General features: G+C 39.7%; 1 protein-coding gene across 1 annotated transcript in view; it reads right to left on the bottom strand.

Annotated features, from left to right (window-relative positions):
• Positions 1–23,445, bottom strand: part of LOC126252980 (serine/threonine-protein kinase Nek8) — a 326,833-nt gene that overhangs the window by 115,806 nt on the left and 187,582 nt on the right. The window contains exon 15 of the mRNA XM_049954008.1: positions 19,358–19,493. Within this exon, the coding sequence (XP_049809965.1) occupies positions 19,358–19,493 (136 nt within the window). The remainder of the gene's footprint in view (positions 1–19,357; positions 19,494–23,445) is intronic.

The following is a 23,445-nucleotide window of genomic DNA, read 5'->3' as shown; positions in this document are numbered from 1 at the left end:
CAGTGATAAAAATTCCAAAATTAGGTTTGATAATAGCTACAGTGTACCGCTCTCCAACAAGAAAGTTTGAGGTATTTTTAGAAAAAATGGAAATTTTCTTAAATAAGCTGCATAAAACAAGGTGTGATGTTGTAGTATGTGGTGACTTTAACATAGATTTTCTTAGTAAATGTAAACAGAAAACCGCCCTTGGCAATCTTATTAAAACACATAACCTTACAGCCACAGTTAAAGTTGCAACGAGAATAACACCAACCAGTCAGGCAGGTTTAGATCAAATCCTGATTGATAAAGAGAAATTTGAGTGGTCAGTAAAAGTGTTTAACAGAGGATACAGTGACCACAAAGCTCAAATATTTACCACCACAAAGGAAGGAAGACCGGTTAAGAATACCTTACTAAAGGTCAAGAGAAGGATCTACAGGCAGAAAAGCATTGACCACTTTAACTCACTAGTGCATACTGAAGACTGGTCTGATGTCTATGACAAGCAAAATCTGAATTCGAAATTCAATATTTTTCTAGAAAAAATGGTAAAGCATTTTGATACAGCCTTCCCTCAAAAAATGGTAAATATAAGAGAGAAGACAAGAGGAAAGGGTTGGATTACTAAGGGAATCAGAACTTCCTGCCAGAAAAAAAGTGAGCTCCACAGAACCTGCAAAGAAAATAATGCCACTGAGGAAATGCATACTCACTACAAAACATACACTAAAATCTTACAAAAGGTCATTAAACAGGCAAAAAGAATGTACAATGATTACTACATAAATAATTCTACAAACAAAGTGAAAGCTATGTGGGACATCATTAAAAAAGAAACTGGCAAAAATAAGAGAACTGAGGAGAACATAGTCTTGATACACAACAATAAAAAGATTTTACAGCCTAGAGAAACAGCAAATATATTCAACAAATACTTCACTGGGATAGCTGAAAATTTAATAAAAACAAATTTAGTTCAACTCAGCATCAAGTGGTAAACAAGTGCAACAGTAATAAATTTTCAATGTTTGTGGACCAAGTAAGCAGGGAGGAGACATTGAAGGCTGTCAGAGAACTAAAGACAACATACTCAGCAGGAATTGATGGGTATACCGAACAGAATCCTAAAACTCTGTGTCCAAAATATAATCGACCCCCTTACTCACTTATGCAACTGTTCCCTAGAGTCAGGCATCTTTCCAGATCTACTAAAAACATCAAAAGTCATCCCTATTTTCAAAGCTGATGACAAAGATGAAGTAATAAACTATCGTCCCATTACATTAACATCCTGTTTCTCAAAAGTAATAGAAAAAATTATGTGTAGTAAGTTGTTAAAGTTTATAAACAAAAATAATGTGCTATCTAATACTCAACATGGCTTTAGAAGCAAGAAATCAATGGAGGCAGCAATCTATGAATGCATATCTACTGTATTAAAAACAATAGATGAAAGACAATAAACAACAGGTATATTTTTGAACCTAACCAAAGCCTTTGATATGGTAAACCACAAAACCCTATTGAAGAAGCTAGAGCACTATGGAATTAGGGGGTTGGCAAATGATTGGATTCGTTCATTTCTCAGCGACCGTAAACAGAAAGTATCCATCAGACATATAGATGATAAAGCACGAATAATCACAGAATATGTATCATCAGAAAGCCTTTAAGGAACCATTTGCACTCGAGCACAGACAATATTTAATTTAGTTAACTTAGATTATATGTATCGATTTTTAAGACAAGAGAATGCAAAATAAAGCAATTAACACCGCTCTCTTGTCACAGCCTGTACGCATCATCACTCTCATGTCATTCGTTGTCCTAGAAGGACTTAATATTTTGTGCGGCTCCACAGTTAGCCATATTGATATTTATTAGCAGAAAAGAGGCGCAGAATTAATAAGTCGCTCTCATTTGTGATCTGCCATTATTTATCTAAAATTTTACGTAAGTGTAATTTATATCGTAATGTATATGTTGAAATGAATACATGTTTATTTAATCGTATGCTTTTCTTTGTTTTAGTAGTTTTAGTCACTCCATTTTCATGATTGATGCCGAGGTCAGATATCAGACTCTGTCTACAAAAAAAAATAATACATGATGAGCCCTGGCTACGTTCCGTACATCTTCGGACGTGCGAAGCTCGATAAATTCACGGCGTAAATTTTAATCCCTCAATTACTTATCCAAAACAAACTAACAAATTATTATTATTATTATTACAATATTAATATTATTATATATTTTATTATATATATTATTATTATTATATTTTTTTATTTGTTACACTGGCGACCGTGACAGGACTCATTATTGTATCTGTACTACAACTAATTGTTCTTTTTCATGTACACCCTGACCGGCAACAACCTATGTGACGAGAATATTGAAGAAAACGAATAAAATCTGGAGACAATTTGGACTGGAAATGCAATCTTCGCATCAAGACGACATGTACGGTAAGACGCAGCACTCGCGCATCCACAATTGATTCCAAGCACATTTTTCATTCAAAATTATTTTTCTCAGCATTAAATTCAATATTCAGTTTTCATTCAGTAATTTTTTCCAAATTCCGCGAAATCTCATTCAGACGATTACATTCCGATCCAACAATACGCAAGTTACATTGCACAATATGGCCGACATTATACAAGATTCAAGCAACATGGCTAGTCACCATTAACACGTATGCTTCTTTCGATCTTTAAAGTCATCTTTCAATCATTCTCAGTCATTTAAACACACACATAGGCAGTACATTTTCACACTACGCGTTTAAACGATTTTTTTTTCTTGGACACAATTTATTCACGATATGGTAAAAACTCGACACCAGTACACAATGGAACAACAATCAAGTAATGCAAACATGGATACACGGACACATTCAGACACAGAAATTAATACAGACACGCAAACGCATCAAAATAATAATCCGCTACAGACACACATAAACGCCGAAAGGAGCAACTCCGAACCAAACCTGAGAGACCACGTCACGTCTAATAACGCGGCGGGGGCAAGCTCATTTTGCAATCAAAATTTTGCCGCTATACTGAATTCAATTTTGGAAGGCATATCCGATATTAAGCAAGATAATGCAGCCTTCAGGAATGACATAAAATCAGACTTCGCCACACTGACTCAAAAGGTAGATGAAATTAATACACGTCTTTCCAAACAGGTCGACGATCTTACGGAAAAATTCGAAAATTTAGAGTTACGACAAAGCGACAATGCCAATCACATCCATGACTTGACAAAAACCTGTGAAACTATTAATTGCAAATTAGAATCAAACACGCACGCATGTGACGAAATTAATTTAAAGGTGAATACAATAGAAACAGACGTAGCTGACATTCACAAACAGATTCACACAACAATACAGATAGAGGCTGAACCCCATCTGTCTCGCATTAATTCACAATTTAAAGAATGGACGGCACACAAAGACGAAATTTTTGAAGAATGTATACAAAACAAATTGCCACATATTGTGCACGATTCTGTAGTGGAATACATGAACAACAATAGACAAGTCATCGATGACGATATGCAAACAAAGACAACTCAATGCCAGGTACAACAAAATAGTACACCCACTACACATTTTTACACACACAGAAGAAAATCTCGATTCGGGAATGAACACATGTACACACACGAATTTCAACACTCAAATACACAATACACTGACACGCATAGCAACAGATACCCATCACACGAAATACAATACAATTATCATTCTGATGAAGAACCATGTACACACAGGGAAGAATTCAATGATTACACGGAAAGAAACAGACGAACACGTAACAAAGAAGAAGAAAGTCTATTCAAGCACCGTAAATTCCAACCTTTTATACCAGGCAAAAACACTGTACACCCTGTCATCTTCTTAAAAGCTTTTAGGAACGCATTCCCACGTTCGTGGAGCGACCACAAACGCATTGCGTACGTTGTGGATTACATTCAAGGGGACGCTGCTGTCTGGGCTTACCATGAAAGCGACAGATGTGTAACATACGAGCAGTTTGAACGCGCCTTCTTGAATAAGTTTTGGTCACCCACTGTGCAGGAACGTATCCGCAAACAAGTCACTGAACCCGAACACTTCAATCCTAAAAACGGCAACCTGCGCAGATATTTCGAGAAGTACCTAAACATGACACACTTCCTCAATGAACCAGTGAAACCAAAAGATGTGATCCGATCACTGAAAGCAAGACTTCCTTTTAATATTAAAGAGAAATTACTGTACTTACCGGATGACGATCCTGAATATTTTTTGGAAAAGTTAGATGCTGTTGATTTACTGTATGAAGAACAAGAACCAACACACAACTCACGCAGTAGGAATCAACATGTCTACATTGCTACATTACCAAACACGCAGCAAAATTCACAACACACAGTAAACATGCAAAACAATCACCACAACTCACAGCTGCACACAAACAACAACTGCAACTATACACAGGGAGATAACCCGTACAAAAAACGAAGAAACGACAATTTTAATTCAAGAAGGAATAATGGAAACAACAACGGACACAAAGCCAAACAGAAACACTGGCAAGGAAACAACAACACAGATTACACAAGAAATGGAACACCTACACCGCACTTTAACCAGAACGACAACCAGTATTATGTGAGACAGTGGCAAACACCGCCACCACAAAATCATATTCAGATGCCACAAGGGAATTTTGCACAAACAAGCAACACAAACCAACAAGTGACTTCAGCCAACCGAAAACAGACAGGCGATTGGCAAAGACAATATCCTAATGTAAATATTATTGAGGTAGCTAATGAAACTACAACTACACTTGCCAATGACCAGACAAACCAGGTAAACTAGAACCAGTCATACTGAGCCCCAGGTCGTGACTGAGGAACATTTGGGGGGCAACTTCAATTTAGAAACTATGTTTGAATACACACTTGCTAGTGAAACTGTGAAACAAGAAAAATTAACATTTACACAACAAGAGTTGCCTACACTATTCTTAAGATATAATGAAAGTGGAAACTTAGCTGATGATCTGATAAATGACAACACACAATGTTACAATGTAAAGAAAAGATTTGTACTGTCTTCCACCTCAGGCATTGTAGGAGGTATACCTACTAACATAATTATTGATACAGGAGCTGCTGTCAGTGTGATTTCTCACAATTTTTATACTATGATGAAGAAAACTTCTAAGATACCAGAGTTCCCAGTTCAAAACTGTTTAATATTAACTGCATTAGGTAATAAGTCAAGTAGAGTTAATAAGCAAGTATTTGTGACTGTTAATATTGGAAATGGAATCGTACAATGGCCTTTCCTAGTTGTCCAAAGCCTTGCTGCCAATTGTATACTGGGTATTGATTTTCTTTGTGAGAAGGACTGTACTATAGACTTCTCCAAAGGCATTTGTTATTTTAAGTATGAAGGCAGAGACATAGTTTTGAACTTGGACACTCGACTAGTAGACCATAACAAGCACTGTTCTGGCTACAAGATACAGATTATACGTGAGACTGACATAGATTCCACACAACAACCTGTATCACACGGTGAGGTAGTGAATGATGTACTTACACAAATTAATTCTAAGTTATCAGAATGTGATGCTATTAATGAAGAGGAGAGATCCCAGCTTAAACATATTTTACTTAAGAATAAGGATGTTTTCACTAGTAAGCCAGGTAGGATCAACACATATATGTATACGATTGAAGTCAAGCCTCACCAAATCTATTACCACAAGTCATACAATGTACCTCTAGCTCTGCGACCTGCTGTTTTGGAAGAACTAAAGAAAATGATTACATGGAATATTATAGAACCATCAACATCTCCATATTGTAGCCCTTTGCATGTAGTGAAAAGACACAATGGAAGTATCAGGTTAGTATTAGATGCAAGAGCTATCAACCAAATTATCTTACCTACTGGACCTAGAGAGATACTTTGTACAGATGTTAGCGGACCTCATCCAACTAGCATCGGAGGTTGCAAATACATTCTAGCATTTTATGACATATTTTCTAAGCACATCAAACTTTTTGCCATTAAGTCACCCACAGCAAACACCATCATCAGAAGATTCACAAACGATTACATGCCATACTGTGGAAAACCTAAAGCCATTCTATCAGATAACGCCAAGTATTATGCAGGATTCACCTGGAGAAAATTTCTAAAGGACAATAACATTAAGAGCATCTTTATTTCAAAGTTTCATGCATCAGCCAACCCTTGTGAGAGAATTTTTAGAGAATTAAATAGATTCATGAGAACTTATACCTCAACACAGCACACAAACTGGATACATTACTTAGCACTTTTTGAGGAAATACACAACAATTTAAATATATACAACACACCCTACACTCCCAGAGAAATCATGTTTGACACAAAGGAAACTAATGAATGGAGCAACCCACTACCAAAATTTTCTGACACCAAACCTTCACACGAGGAAAAGGTAAGGGAAGTACTCATTGCAATTACTGAACAAGCTGACATTAGAAATAAGAACTATGGTGCTAATCTGAAAAGAAGGCAAAACTTTACAATAGGCATGCAAGTTTTACTTAAGACCCACTACAAATCGTCATTACCTCTAAAACGTAATGTTAAGTGGCGTCCATTATATGAAGGTCCTTACACAATCATTGATATACCACACCCTGGAGCATATCTGTTACAAAACCCCAAGAATAAGAGAATTTTAGGTTTGTACCCTCACAAAGATTTGAAAACTTTTAGCCCTTAGCAGAGTATGCTGATACAAAAACAAGGTAAGTCACATCTGGTACTTCAAGCTGGAAGAAGAAGAAGATATAAGCTATAATCTTAAGTATCTACATTTTACAGCACCAGCAGTAACAGCAGCAGCAGCAGCAGCAGCAAGAAGATAAGACACAGGAAGGACTAACAATTTTCATGCAAAGCACAGCTACTCATTATATTTATTAATACCTTGCAGACAAGCTGACAGACTAAATGACCGGAGACAATTGCTGCCCTGAACCTGATATATAGGCATGACAGACACTTGATTTTCTATTCACGCTCACACCACAATCCACATGAACACAACATGCACAAAAACACTCTACAGGAAATGACAAATGAGATTAATTGAGCAAGGCTATATACTTTATTTTATTTGTAAATGATACTTTGTGCATGTGCTAATTTGGAATTGATTGTGGATGTGACGTGTCGTGTCTTATTGTAATCATGACTTTTCAGGACAGATCATCTCAAGGATGTTTTCTAACCTGTTATTAAAGTTTATGTTGCAGGAAACATTTAATGAGGAAGAACACTTATTGTGTAGTACTGATGTAAAGGAAAATATACTTAAAAGGAAAACTTTATTAAAAAGGGGAAGAGACCTATAAAAGAAAATGGATTTTCTGAATGTATCACAATACACTGAACCTATAAGATAATTTTTTATGTCTGACCCATATGTATTTGTAAATATCTAGTTTAATGCAATTGAAAAATGTAAAATATGTATATGTATTACCAAACAATGTAATGTAAATGTATTGGTACATTTTCCACAGAATTTTTTTCATATCTATGTAAATATGTAACAGAAAACTGTACTCAAAGTGAAGTGATATTTGTTACGTTTTGTGCTCTCTGTTGTGAACGAACATTCTGTTTTGCAACGAACAATGTATGAACAAGTTGTGTGCAAATATTTAAAAAAAAAAAACGGTTCACTGCGCTCATGATGGGACACTATAGGTGACGTGAGTCGCAAAACCACGGCACACTTTTCGACGAAACGACGACACAATATCCAGGAGACGACATACGCTTTTTTGGAAGACGAAATATGGAGGTTATTGAGTAGATGTAACACGGACTGGTCAGTACGGAACCACTGACACCATGTATTCCTACCAAGACGAAACCACATTTAACTACGTCTTCCAAAGCACGCTTCATTGCGAGATTCTTGATCTCCAACTTATTTCTTCAAGAACTTTCGTCTCAACGTAAACAAAACGTGTGACATGTGACATTTATTGTAAAGTGCAAAGACTTTAGCACAGTATAAACCTTTAGCGACAAGTGACATTCTAAAGAGAATGTGTTCACATATCTCTGAATATGCACAAAACCATTAATTAATTTTATTTATTGAATGAACATGTGTAATAACATTTTGAAGTGAAAGAGAACAATGGAGTATATGCCCTACAATTTTTTACAAAGTAACAGCACAAGTGAATACGAACTGTGAAATTTGTTACAGTCTCTGTAGAAGTATTATATAACATTCACAGCTACATACGGATTAGCAGTGATAGCACTGAGCCAGTGTAGTGGACTGAGATCCCGGGTTCAATACTGCTAGGAATCTTAATTATTTTTATTTTTTCTTTTCACTTTCATTGACCTTGTATGTAAATATTATTTATGTATTTTTGTGGATGTATGACATTTTATCATATTTTAAGTATGTTGAATCTGTGAAACAAGATACGTAATAACTTATGATTCATGACATGACAAATAAAGAAAATACGTCAACAAATTGCTCAGCTGCAGGTGGTACACCTTTGCTCTCGCAATTTGGGGGGCAGTTTAAGGAACCATTTGCACTCGAGCACAGACAATATTTAATTTAGTTAACTTAGATTATATGTATCGATTTTTAAGACAAGAGAATGCAAAATAAAGCAATTAACACCGCTCTCTTGTCACAGCCTGTACGCATCATCACTCTCATGTCATTCGTTGTCCTAGAAGGACTTAATATTTTGTGCGGCTCCACAGTTAGCCATATTGATATTTATTAGCAGAAAAGAGGCGCAGAATTAATAAGTCGCTCTCATTTGTGATCTGCCATTATTTATCTAAAATTTTACGTAAGTGTAATTTATATCGTAATGTATATGTTGAAATGAATACATGTTTATTTAATCGTATGCTTTTCTTTGTTTTAGTAGTTTTAGTCACTCCATTTTCATGATTGATGCCGAGGTCAGATATCAGACTCTGTCTACAAAAAAAAATAATACATGATGAGCCCTGGCTACGTTCCGTACATCTTCGGACGTGCGAAGCTCGATAAATTCACGGCGTAAATTTTAATCCCTCAATTACTTATCCAAAACAAACTAACAAATTATTATTATTATTATTACAATATTAATATTATTATATATTTTATTATATATATTATTATTATTATATTTTTTTATTTGTTACAAGCCCAATCACTTATGGGGTACCGCAAGGGTCGGTAATGGGACCCCTACTTTTCTTGTTATATATCAATGATTTGGATATACATATTGATTCCCACAAAGTAATACTGTTTGCTGACGACATGACAATACTGGTAAAAGCAGCAAAATATGAAGATTTACAAGAAGAAGTAAACACAGTTACAAAACATCTAAGTAATTCGACAGCAGAAAATCAGTTGATAATAAACTGCAACAAAATAGTAGCCTTAAATTTCCATAACCACCAAAACACCACATTGATATATCCAGAAATAAAAATCAATCAACACCCTATTGCAAATGATGAGGCTACAAAATTTCTCAGCATCTGCATACAAAGAGACTTAATATGGGACAAACACATAGAACAAATTAATGCCAAGCTGAGCACGGGCTGTTATCTTCTTAGGGTTCTCAAACAATGCATAATGAACAGGCCTATTATGCATACTTCAATGCCCATCTCAAGTATGGACTCATATTCTGGGGAAATTCCCCAGCAGCTCAAGGGACTTTCAGAATACAAAAAAGAGCCATTAGCAGAATGAGATTTTCACTCTGCAGCGGAGTGTGGGCTGATATGAAACTTCCTGGCAGATTAAAACTGCGTGCCCGACCGAGACTCGAACTCGGGACCTTTGCCTTTCGCGGGCAAGTGCTCTACCATCTGAGCTACCAAAGCATGACTCACGAGACGAGATACTGGCAGAAGTAAAGCTGTGAGTACCGGGCGTGAGTCGTGCTTCGGTAGCTCAGATGGTAGAGCACTTGCCCGCGAAAGGCAAAGGTCCCGAGTTTGAGTCTTGGTCGGGCACACAGTTTTAATCTGCCAGGAAGTTTCATATCAGCGCACACTCCACTGCAGAGTGAAAATCTCATTCTGGAAACATCCCCCAGGCTGTGGCTAAGCCATGTCTCCGCAGTATCCTTTCTTTCAGGAGTGCTAGTTCTACAAGGTTCGCAGGAGAACTTCTGTAAAGTTTGGAAGGTAGGAGACGAGATACTGGCAGAAGTAAAGCTGTGAGTACCGGGCATGAGTCGTGCTTCGGTAGCTCAGATGGTAGAGCACTTGCCCGCAAAAGGCAAAGGTCCCGAGTTCGAGTCTCGGTCGGGCACACAGTTTTAATCTGCCAGGAAGTTTCATAAGAGCCATTAGGATTATGACAGGGAGTGGTGCTCGACAGTCCTGCAAACCAATATTTAAAGCACTGAATATACTACCTCTACCATGTATGTTTATTGTTGACACACTAATGTACGTAAAAAAGTATATTATTGGAAATGATGATAATACTTTAAAAAACAAAGATATACATGATTATAATATTCGAATAAAATATAATTTGCATGTACCCCAAGCCAGTACCAATTTGTATCCAAAAGGTACATGCTATCTGGGTATTAAACTCTATAATAGACTATCAAATAGTATAAAATGCTTACAAAATATTAGTGCTTTTGAAAGATCTGTCAGAGAATATCTACAGTACCACTGTTTCTACTCAGTAAAGGAATACTTGGACCAGAATAACTGTTAAGAACTAAAGCTACTGTAATTTGTAACATTGTATCATTGTAAGAACTAGAACTATTGAAACTGGTAGCATGTTGAAAAATGATTATTGAAATATGTATTGTTTTGAACTTAGTAGTAAGAACTAGAACTATTGAAACTGGTAGCATGTTGAAAAATGATTATGGAAATATGTATTGTTTTGAACTTAGTAATAAGTCCAATATCATCCTGTACACTGTACTACATATGATCAAAGGACTCAATAAATAAATAAATCTTGTGTCATTGTACAAAACCTGTTTTCCGAAAATTATCTTGAGTAGTTGTTGAAACAACTCACCTGCAAGGGGATCATGCTACTTGCAATAAAAGGGGGCCAAAACCTTTTAATTCAATGAATACAGAGATAGGGATCAGTGAGCCAGAGGCTATTATAGTATTCTTGATCACTTTTGTTGAACAAAAAGTGTAAGACAGAAATACATTTCTCTGTAAAGAATGTGATGGCAAAGTGTTCAGAAATTGCGATCTATCAGCACAAAACTTTCTATTCTAAGTAGAAGAATGAGGAAGATCTTCATACAAATTTAGATGTAGGCCATGTATTTACCACTAATTAGCATGTCGCTGACAGAACTTGTCAAATCTTAGATCTAGATAATCAGATGATTTGCCAAAGGAATTACTAAAGAGGTATGTTTTTAACTTTAGTTTGAACTGGTCATTATTTCCAATTTCTTGCTTAATTAGGTTAGTTTTATGTTATCAGACATGTCATGTTGCAAGCTTTATACAGAATAAACAAAATTACTTACAGATTTATTGTAGATACAGAAAAACAATTGTTTTAAGTAATACTACTGATAACATGTAAGCTATAGTAACCAGATATTGAAGACAGTGAAAACACAGAGAAAACAATTTTTTTTAAGAAATACAAATGATAACCACTAATAACCTTCATCAGTTTATGTATACTCTTGCAAAGAACAGCAGACAAAGTCACATACGTATATTCTAACAAGCACACAGAGACAATGACAGACCCACCAGTTTTTACATTTAGAAATAACTTGTTACAAAAGATGCTTGTGGCAGAGTGGCCACACTGCTGGTCTGATAATCCTAGTCGAAATGTCAACATGTAACTGAGGCCAAGGCTGGCTGAGCCTGACTCTATAAGCTGTCAGTCAGCCAGCAGAGTGCACAGAGGAGAATTGCGCACACATCCATGAATGGCAGCCTCTGGAGGTCTCAGACGCAAAAGGGGAGAGCAGCTCCCAGCCACTGGAGACCTTAAAATATGGGTGAAAGTGGCTCGCATGAGGAGTACCCTGACACTCATGCCTTGGAGCACTAGACAACAGCATCAGCAATGGGCAGTAGAAGCCGGGATCCAAGGTGAATTCCAGCAGCAGTGTGGAAGGTGGAAGCAACTCCACCACAGGCTGAGGCTGTGCAGGAGACATTGAACTGGCAAGGGGCATGCCCACTGTTGGAGGGCCACTGGAGCTGCTGCTGAGGGCTGCAAAGTCATAAGCTCATTGGGTGGAGGTTCTAACACACGCAGAAGAGGAGGATGGAACACCAGCGGATAGGCAACAACCAGCAACAGGGGCACAGCAGTTGGTGATGTGGTAAACGCAAGAGAGGAGGTAAGTGCCCATCCAGATGCGGAACTGCTTTTGTTGGCACTGCACTGGAACTATCGCTCTCCATTCTGGAGGGTGAAGACACAATGGCCATTCTGACACTTGATGACTGCTGGCAAACAGTGGGGGTGTCAACCAAAACAACACGCCCAGAGTACCATACCCAGTGGAAAACTCTTCTCAGTGGTAGAAGATGGTGTGCAAGATCCTGGTTGGAGGATATGGAGCAGTGTCATCAGCTGACACCTGTGGAGAAGCTCAGCAGGGCTACGGGAACCAATAAGTGTCACGTAGTAGGCCACCAGAAAAAACTGTAGTACCTTCTCAGTGGGGAAGTCCTGCAGATATTTATTCATCTGGGTCATAAGGTTTGAACCATGCACATTGCTTCCCTGTTAGATTGGGGCTGAAAGGAAGGGGAGTGAACATGTCGAATGCCTGACCACATGCTGAAATCATGAAACACCTGAGACGGGAACTAAGGTCTGTTGTCAGAAATGAGAGTAACAGTGTGATCTTTGACAGAAAACATTTTTGAGAGAGCCTGAGTAGTGACTTCAGTAGAGGCTAAGGAGCACTGGAACACCAATGGTAGTTGCGAAAACACATCAATGATGATCAGCCAAAACACATTCAGAAACAGACCCACAACATCCACATGGATGTGTTCCCAGGGCTGAGTTGCTTGAGGCCGTAGGTGGAATGAAGCCTTGGGAGCTGCCTGTTGACTAGCACACTGGGGACACACAGCAAACAAATGCACCAGCTCCCAGTCAATGCTGGACTAATACACACGACTGAAAGCCAGGAAACACCCCAGTGACCCTCATGTAACAACTGTAAGACCTCACACTGCAAACTTATGAGAATAACCACCATGGGAGCTCCACAGACTGTGGAGAGAAGGGCACCATCTCAGACCAAGAGAAAATGGAACAAGACAAAGCTGTAATGAAGGGGTTTGGAAGCATGGCCCAGAGGATGGAAAAACCAAATCTGCTGGTCAAGGCAAACTACCTGCTTGAGGACAGGGACAGGTGCTGTTGCCTTGGCAACTTGGGCAACTGTGATCAGAAAGCCATCAACTATTTGGTGGGAGGAGATATCCAAATGAAAACATGAGCACTTCTTGATGAAACTTGGGGTCTAGGCCAGCAGGCATCTGGGATAAGGTGTCTGCATTGGCGTAACACGCGTTGAGGAGAAAATGAATGTCATAGTTGCATTTGGAGAGGAACAAGGCCTACTGCTGCAACATTTGGGCTCCCCTACTGGGTACCTGGGCTGATCAACTAACTAACAAAATTAATGGCTTGAGGTCAATAATTAGTTAGAATTTCATACAATACAAGAAAACATGAAATTTTGTGACAGCATACAGAATGGCCAGAGCCTTCTTCTCACCCTGGGTTAGTGGATATTTGCTGAACTGAGAGTTTTGGATGCAAATGCCAGAGGCTGCTCTGAGCTATCTGCATTCCAATGGACAAAGGCTGCCCCCACTTTGTACTGTCAGTGGTTTGTTAGGATCAAAAGAGTATAGGCATTTCCCATTTCCTCTACTGAACGGGACACATCCCTTGTCACCAGTTACCTCTGGATGAGGTGTCCAAGTGTATCACAGTTCGTAATACATCTTTTGGCCTGTATCAATACCAATGGCTTTTGTTTTGGGTGGCAAGTGCCCCCAAAATTTTTCATCACTATCTGGAACAGGTCACGTCCATTACTCTGCACTGTTTCAACTATGTGGATGACGTTGTCATTACCAGACGTATTATGAGTGACCACCTGCACAATCTCAGGGTACCTGTGAGTCTGCACTGCAATCTGCCAAAGTCTAAATTTTTCCAACCGTCTGTTGAGTATTTGGGCCACACCATCCCACAGCATGTCATCCAACCCATGGAGAGTCTTGTCAGAGCTGCTACAGACCTGCTGCATCCCTTGTTGTTGCAAGAATTTAAGGCTTTTCTGAGTTCATTCCCGGGGTATCCACCATTGCTCGCCCTCTCTACCTCATTTGCCCCAAAAGAGTGTAGAAATCATTGAGGAGTATGTGCACATAAAAAACTACCAAGATGGGTGTGTGCTCAGTTGGCCACTTGTGACAAATGCCAGTGGGAGAGACATTGCACTACCTCACATCAGGGGGAAATTCAAGGTATCATCTGTAGCAAAGTTAGTGAGCTGTAAACAATTTTGGGCCACTCCCAAATGGTTAAGGTGGTATGAAGTGTATATTTGTGGTTATTGATTTGTTTTCAAAGTTTATCAAACTGTATTCAATATAGAAAGCTAACAGAAAAACTAAGATTCTCAAACTGGATAAGGATTTCTATCCAGAGAGGGTATTGTCTGACAATGTATCACAATTTACATATAGAATGTAGAATGATTTCATGAATAATCAAGGTATCAAACACATAAATATATCAGTATACCATCCAACATGTAACCTGTGTGAGTACTATACACAACAAATTAGCTGCCTGTGTAGAATGTATTCAAATAACAAACACTGGTTGGAGTTTGTCAGATCATTTGAAGGCATATCAAATAGAATTAAGAGTAATGCTTGCAGGGTTCTCACAATTAGAATGAATGACAGCAAGCAAGTTGAAGTTGTTTCTCACTGGAGTGGTGGATTTCCACCAGGTCAACTGGTAACCACAGCCAAAAGAGAGGAAGCAGTGAAGACTTGTACGGAGAAGATGATAAATGAAAGAAAAAAGTGATAAGATGGGTGTTATAAGATTATTATGTACAAGATCTGGGACTGTAGCTTGGTGAAAAAATCTATTGAAGTCAATGGAGAAATACCGTATTTACTCGAATGTAAGCCGCACTTTTTTTCCGGTTTTTGTAATCCAAAAAACCGCCTGCGGCTTAGAATCGAGTGCAAAGCAAGCGGGAGTTCTGAAAAATGTTGGTGGGTGCCGCCACAACTAACTTCTGCCGTCGAATATATGTAGCGCCACACAGGCATGCTTTGTAGGCACAAAGATAGATACTGGCACCAAAACCTCTGCGTCAGTAAATAAATTTAAAAAAATGGAAGACGAGCCTTTTTCCTCCGCCCAGAGTTTCGACCACTGCATTTTGGTACATTATCCAACGAAGTAAATACAAATTCTGTATTGTTGTTCTTCAAATGTAGCAGCATTTCAATGTACTACGAAAATCCGACTGGCAAGACTGTTTGGGATGTTTGTCAATATGGCCAACTCTACGTTCTGAATTTTTTCCTACCTGTGAGAAGAGATGGTTGCTAATAGGAGCTTTTATGAATTGTGAATCACATGTAGTATTCTCTTCGCCATAAGATTAATACGAATATAAACATTTTGCCATGTATTGTTTCGTGTTTGCTACTATCTCATTTAAATCCTGTCTGCCTAATAAACTACGAAATTAGAGTGAGACAACAGCAAACGCGGAAGAATATACATATCATGTCATGTTTATATTCGTATTATTCTTATGCCTGATAGTGATACAGTCAGAAATGAAGCACGGCAACTGACTAGATTTTTAAATCTAAGATGACTCTAATATCTGTGCAGAATGTAATGAACTAAAGAGGCGCCTGCAAAGATTTTGGAACGGAGAAAAATTTTCGCTAAATTTTCGTTCAGAACATCATCTATCATACGCAGTCTGTTATTTGGTTCTTGTTGATCATTATCGAAGAAAGCAGTAGTGTAAGTAACAACAAATGTTTCGCTAATGAGACGACTCCTCTCTATTTTTTATTTGTAAGCGGCGGTAGCGCGCACAAAAGCAAGCCACGCCGCGAGCGGCGACAGGCCGTAAACACGCACTATCAGAAAGCGTCAAACAATGCATGACACAGTGCAGTAATGCATTTTCAGCTTGGAGTGACGTAAACACCTATAACAAAGAGAACGGCACTTATCAGATCAAAGAAAAATAAGCAATCAATTCAAACAAGACGAAGCACGTGAAATAGGAAGGATATCCGTATAAATACGGACGGAGCGCGTGACACGTAGCAATGGCTACCTGGTAAACCGTAACTGCTAAGCTTACGACTCGAACCAAACTACTGCAGCTGTATCGTCATTCATTCGACCTAAATTGTGTCTCATATTACAACTAGACGAACTTTGTTTCGATTTGGAGGTGCGACCTAAAACTTTTCTCTCCCCTTCAATTTCGAGTCTCCAATTTCAGGTGCGGCTTAGATTCGGGAAAATTTTTTTTCCTCGATTTCGAGTCTCATTTTTCAGGTGCGGCTTAGATTCGAGTGCGGCTTATATTCGAGTAAATACGGTAAAAAAAACCCTCTTCTGAATGTCCACACCCAAATGTGTATCCTGTATTGGCAAAATTACTGGGGCTACAAAACATGACAGAGCGGTGATTATTAATAGAAAAAAGAATGTAATAAGTGTGTACAAATGTGTGTATGTATGTCTAATTTCCATGTGAAGTTTATAAGAATATTTGGGGTATTAGTGTTTGGCATATAGCGTAAACTTGGAGGGTTTAAGGTGAATGTAGGATGTATTGAGGCACAACTTAGTGCACGGAGAGTGCCAACATTGGTCACAGCTCTGGGTGAGCAGAGGTTGGCAAAACATGATTAATTTCCTTATTTGAGAAAAGAGAGGAATAAATTGTACTGTACGTAACATAAATGAAACATATCTGTGTCGTGCAGTGGGTATATCAATTATTTAGTCACATGTTTTGGTATAACCAGCGTAGCAGTGTCTTTGGCAGTGGTCTGACCACTGGAGGTCATGTCATTGGTGAAGAGAGAGGTTGGAAGGGCTTGCATGAGTACCATGGAGAGACAGTGTGTGCTGAGTAGCTCTGAAGGGCTGTTGTAATGAACTTTGCTGACGGGTACTGGTAGCAGAAAACAATGTTTGTATGGCATGGAGTTGAGACACCTGTACTTCTGTTAGTATTCACAGAATGTGTCGTATGTCTAGCTATTTACTGCCACAGTAGTGGAAATGAAAGGCTTACAAGAAGCTCACTTTTGGAAACATGTACTTATCAAGCCTGTGGATATGCGTGCATACCTATTCACTACCAATGGCACAGTAGGGAGGATTGCCTAGTGTGGTCACAGTAGGGAGGATTGCCTAGTGTAAGTGCATCTACCTGTGTAGTGGTTATTGAACCTTGTGATTTATGTAGTGTGCCTGTGCTTGTGTGTGTGTGTGTGTGTGTGTGTGTGTATTATAAGGCTGCTTGTGAGCACATGAGTCACTGACCTGTACAAGATTTATGTGCCTGTCATTTGCATGAAGTCAGTTTATGTTCAGAGGCAACTGCAGTGACTATAAATTCACACAGGACTGTGTCTACTGATGTCAATACTTTGTTCCTATGGTGTTTGTATGCAATTCCTTATCTTTTACTTAATTAAAGTAATAAGCTATGTCCTCTAATATATGTGCAGAAGCCCACTTGTAAGTTAATGGAAGTTAGTTGAGGCCAGGCAATGGCTGGTCATTGGCTCTGTTTAAATTTGTGTACAACTCACACCATTCTGCCTTGTATAGCAGCATGTTGCCTCATAATTGGTATTGTCAACTACAATTAAAGTGCTTACTTATCGGTTGTTGAGGGTAACATGTAATTGACCCAGTGAGTAATTTAGATTCTTCCAATAGCATTATTTTGAGGATCCGGTATCTTGTTTTAAGGCTAACTAATATCATCTCAGCAGTAGGCATTCTCACTGCCATAATTTAAACTTATGCCTTAATCAAAATCCATTCCCTGTTATTTGGTTACACCACTTCAGTAATTGATATCAAGCCTCTATTGCTACGACTCCAGTGTGGTGGTTATTGAAAAATTTTGATAGATTGCTTTTGTGCTTATCTTGTATTGTATAGTTATTTTTTGCCCAACTTGAAGTCACATCTTTCATAACTAGCACTGCCTGTTACAGATTTGTTATTCCATCCTAATGAAACAGTGTTATGTAATTTTCTGCATGTGACATGGATGTAAATTGTTTTAGCAAAAGAATACTTGCTTCCCTTAAGGGTGCTGTACCTCATATCCAGTTAGTGTATAATTTGGGGTTGTTTTAATTAAATGTGTTGTATTTTCTAAATCCTGGGATGACATCTACAATATATTATATCTTTGGGTTCCGTTAAGTAAACTACAGTTTTCTTAAAAGTGGTCTATATCATGTACAAGCTATATTATGTCTTCTGATTATGTTTACGTAAATTTCTGTTTTCTTAAAAGTGGCATACACCACATCTAAGCTATATTATATCTTCGGATTTTCTCTAAGTAAATTTCTGTTTTCTTAAAGGTGACATGCATTATGTTTAACTATATTATATCTTTTGTTTCAGTCTAAGTAAAGTCTTGCATTTCTCCAAGGTGACATACATCACATTTTCCTAAATTGTACCTTTTAATGCTTTTGGATTAAATGCCCATTTCATTTAAGGATACACACATCACATCTGAACTCTGGAATATTTATGTATGCTTGTCTTTTATGGGCTTGAAGGTCTATGGACTGGGGCTACAGTAATTTAGTACTGTTCCCACGGGCTAGTGTGATTAATGTATTAATGAAAGAAATTTTTGAATTGTATAATAAATATTGTTTGTTCTATGTTATTGCTATTTATGGGCCAGTATCTGACCACTCCTCTCACCCGCTAACCTGTGCCATATCAATGTTATATATTTTTTCTTTGTAACAAAGGGACAACAGACAATAATTCTAATGCCAGTGTTTTCTCAAAAACAGACTCCAAAAATTTGAGCATGGCTCCTGTGGAAGTTTGACAGTTGCTCAGTCATTATCAGATATGAAGATATCAACAACTGCTTTATATGCAATGAGAACACAGTAGACAAAATGCTACATTTTAACAGAAGAAGAAATGGCCAATTAAATATTGATACAAACCGATCATCCTCAGTTCCAATGCCTAGTCTTCCACCATCACCTCTTCCCCATGAGAACAAATCACCATCTGCACTGAGGATCACAACATGCTGAGCAGCAGAAGCTAGCATGATGACATCAACACTTAGCAGATTCTCTAAAAAAATAATGAAAAGTTTATTAGTATTTGTGGCAATAAAATATGCAACCTGCACAGCAGCAACAACAGTTATAGCCACTACAGCAGAGACCACAGTTAAAAGGAAAAAAAATTTCATTTTTTACAAAGGATATATATAGAGCTTGTAAATTAGTTAAAATATTGTTGGAAATGATAACCTATCAATGATTTTCCTTGTCCATAAAGTGTTATTCAGTGCATATGCACAACTAACTTGTTCCAATCTCATAGGCCAGTTTCAAGTGTGCTGACATGTATAAAATCAGTGAGATCACATAAAACATTCAAAGTATTGATTCTTAATATCCATCGTGCCAGGTGGACATGTGAAGATGTTTCCAGAATGAGATTTTCACTCTGCAGCAGAGTGTGCGGTGATATGAAACTTCCTGGCAGATTAAAACTGTGTGCTGGACCGAGACTCGAACTTGGGACCTTTGCCTTTTGCAGGCAAGTGCTCTATCGCAGGAGAGCTTCTGTAAAGTTTGGAAGGTAGGAGATGAGATACTGGCAGAAGTAAAGCTGTGAGGACAGGGCGTGAGTCGTGCTTGGGTAGCTCAGTCGGTAGAGCACTTGCCCGCGAAAGGCAAAGGTCCCGAGTTCGAGTCTCAGTCCGGCACATAGTTTTAATTTGCCAGGAAGTTTCATATCAGCGCACACTCTGCTGCAGAGTGAAAATCTCATTCAGGAAAAACCCCTCAGGCTGTGGCTAAGCCAAATCTCCACAATATCCTTTCTTTCAGGAGTGATAGATCTGCTTCGTTCGCAGGAGAGCTTCTGTAAAGTTTGGAAGGTAGGAGATGAGATACTGGCAGAAGTAAAGCTGTGGGGATGGGGCGTGAGTCATGCTTGGGTAGCTCAGTCAGTAGAGCACTTGCCCACGAAAGGCAAAGGTCCCGAGTTCGAGTCTCGGTCCAGCACACAGTTTTAATCTTCCAGGAAGTTTCATGTGAAGATGTGACAGACTGCCATATCTAATTAATATGTGACAACAATTATTAGTATAAGTTTTTAATCAAACTTCTGATATGTTTTGTTTCCCAATAGGTTGGTTAAAATATAATTTTGAATTGGTATCTTCATAAAGAGAACCATTTTATTTGGCAAAGTGTAGATTCCATGTATTTATTTAGTGGTCATGTTTCATTATCCAGTATGGCAGGGCAGGCCAAGGAAACAAAAGGCCAACACGGTGAGTTTGGTATCAAACACCCTTCTTCTTAAGATCCCAGATACCAGAGAGGAGCCCCCAGGGGCTCGGCATGCAGGTGATGGATACGGGCTTGGTGACCCTGGGGTTCCTGAGCTGGGGACTGGTAAGCGCCGCCAGTCCCCATCACCGTTAGCTCTGGGCATACTTCAGCGACCACCGTGCGGTGCGGCGGTGGAACGTTGTGTGTCTCAGGGAATGGGGATCTTGGCTTGACCACCCAGATTGCAAGGAAGGAATAAACCTCTATAAACAACCCCTCAATCTCAAGGTGTGCTGCGCGCTGATGAGATGCATGGATGTTGAGGTGGAACAGTCGTTAGCGGGCAACCTCTGGGGAACCTGCCGCACCTCAGTTGTATAAGGCTTACTTAGGCATGCAGGGCTCTGTCTAGGTGGACTTCTAGTTCCCTAGCTGCTTGTGGGACCGAGATGGGCCCTTTGACATCCTCTTTTCTTCCTCCCAGCGGAAAGGGTCGGCCACTGGAAGGTTCTAAAACCCAGTCTCTTAAGAGGGCTCATGCAGTTAGTCCCACTGACTCCAGCACTTCTTGGACAAGTCCAGTCTTTGGTAACAGAATGCATTCTGGTAATCAGAACGTGTTTCTCATTGTGAAACAGAAGGGGGGTAGTTTTGGAAAGGTTTCGCCCTTCTATATACAAAATGGTTTGGAGGGGATCTGTGGCTCCTTAAAATCGGTGAAGTGCTTACGTAATGGGACCTTGCTAGTGGAAACTCCCATTTCCCAGCAAGCAACTAACCTCCAATCTTCTAAATGCCTTGGGGAGTATGCCATAGACACTGAACTGCACAGCACCTTGAATTATAGGAAAGGCGTTGTGACATGCCGGGATCTAGTTGACATTCCCAAGGAAGAACTGCAACGTGAGTGGGCTCCAGAAGGTATCGTTGACGTCCAACATATCATGAAGAGGGTTGATGGCAATCTTGTCAAATCTGACTCCTTTATTCTGACCTTCAGTAGCACGAATCTTTCTGAACATGTTAAAGCTGGCTTCCTTCGCCTTAGTGTGAGGCCTTATTTCCCAACCCCAACGCGCTGTTTTAAATGCCAGCGTTTTGGGCATACCACCTTAGGGTGTAAAGGCAAAGTGACTTGTGGCAACTGTGGTAAGGCTGCTCATGAAGGAGTTAGTTGCTCATCTCCAGCCACCTGTATCAATTGCTCTGGAAACCACACTGTATGGAGTAGGGACTGCCGAATATTTTTAGAGGAACGCAAAGTCCAGGAAATAAAAACAACCAAGCGTATCCCCTATGGTGAGGCCAAAAAGATCTACAAATCGATGCAACCTCCCACATTTGCTATATCTTTTGCATCCGTGGTTCAGAAGCCTACTCCAAAAGCTGATGCCTCTATGCAGACAGAGGTGGTGAGTGTTGCACTAACACCTGCAGATGTCAGTGCACTTGGAACGCAGTCAGTGTTTCAGAACCTGTAGCTCCTACTCGAATGGCAAACAAAGGTACAGTGGCGAACTTAGGCCAGCCCCTGGCACCTCCAACAGCTGAGGCTGTTCCAAAGCCCAGTATGGCCATTACCATTCCCATGTCGGCTCCCCCAAAGCTCACCAAACTGCAGAAAGCTCCTATACAGCAGCAACAGTGGGTCAAATCACGTGGTAAACCATCTGACCATGCAGATGTCGTTTTATGTGAGGCTTCATCTGACTCTTCCCCAGAGCTGATGAAGTACGACATATGTGTGGGGCAATCATCTCGCCCCACGACTGCCCCTCCATCTACTGCAGTCTCCCCACCCCATCAGAGAGACAGGATGAAGGTGCTACCCCCTTCATAGATGGCTCCCATACTTCAGTGGAACTTGCAGGGATTCAGGACGCATTTGGAGGAACTTCGTCTACTCTCTCAGGGTGGACCTCTGCGTCTGTGTCTCCAGGAGACTTATTTCCATCCATCTTACTCCCCTGAGCTACAAGGCTAGACACTCCACAAAAAGGACGACCTGCATGGTGAGAGAGCTAGAGGAGGCATACGTATTTTCATCAGGACAAACTACCACTCCTTGCTTCTCCTGCTTACGACGAGTTTACAAGCCATTGCTGTGTCCGTGCACGTGCGTCATCCATTGACTGTGTGTTTTCTTTACTTACCCCCACATGATGCACTTGATGAAGCGGCCCTCACCGACCTTCTTACACAACTCCCACAGCTGTCTATTATTTGTGGTGATTTTAATGCCCGCAATGTGCTTTGGGGCTCTGCAATTATCTGTCCCAGGGGTAGAGCAATTGAGAGGCTTCTCCTGTCAACCTGTGCCTGCTTGCTCAATGCATGACAGAGCACTCACTTCTGCACAGCGACTGGGTCATTCTTTGCCATTGATCTCTCACTTTGCTCTTCAGCTCTTGCCACCAGTGCTCAATGGGAAGTGGTCGCTGACTTGCACGACGGCGATCACTTCCCAATCTGGATTCACCTGCCAGATGGCATGGGCCCTGAAAGGAAACCACCACAATGGGTGCTCAGTGGGGCCGACTGGACACTTTATAGCCAGTTGGCCCAGTTCGAACACTGTGCGAATGTTGAGGCGTGGGTGGATCATATTACCAAAACGGTCCACCATGCCACTGCAGCATCCATTCCACAGTCCACAGGCCACTGAAAGAGACAACCTGTCCCTTGGTGGAGTGCCGAATGCCGCTCTGCAATCAGGACCAGGCGTGCAGCTCTGT

The sequence above is a fragment of the Schistocerca nitens genome, chromosome 4 (assembly GCF_023898315.1).
Source record: "Schistocerca nitens isolate TAMUIC-IGC-003100 chromosome 4, iqSchNite1.1, whole genome shotgun sequence".
In the NCBI taxonomy this organism is placed as follows: Eukaryota; Metazoa; Arthropoda; class Insecta; order Orthoptera; family Acrididae; genus Schistocerca; species Schistocerca nitens.
The sequence above is the reverse complement of the archived record's forward strand: the minus strand, read 5'-3'. Positions and strand labels throughout refer to the sequence as shown.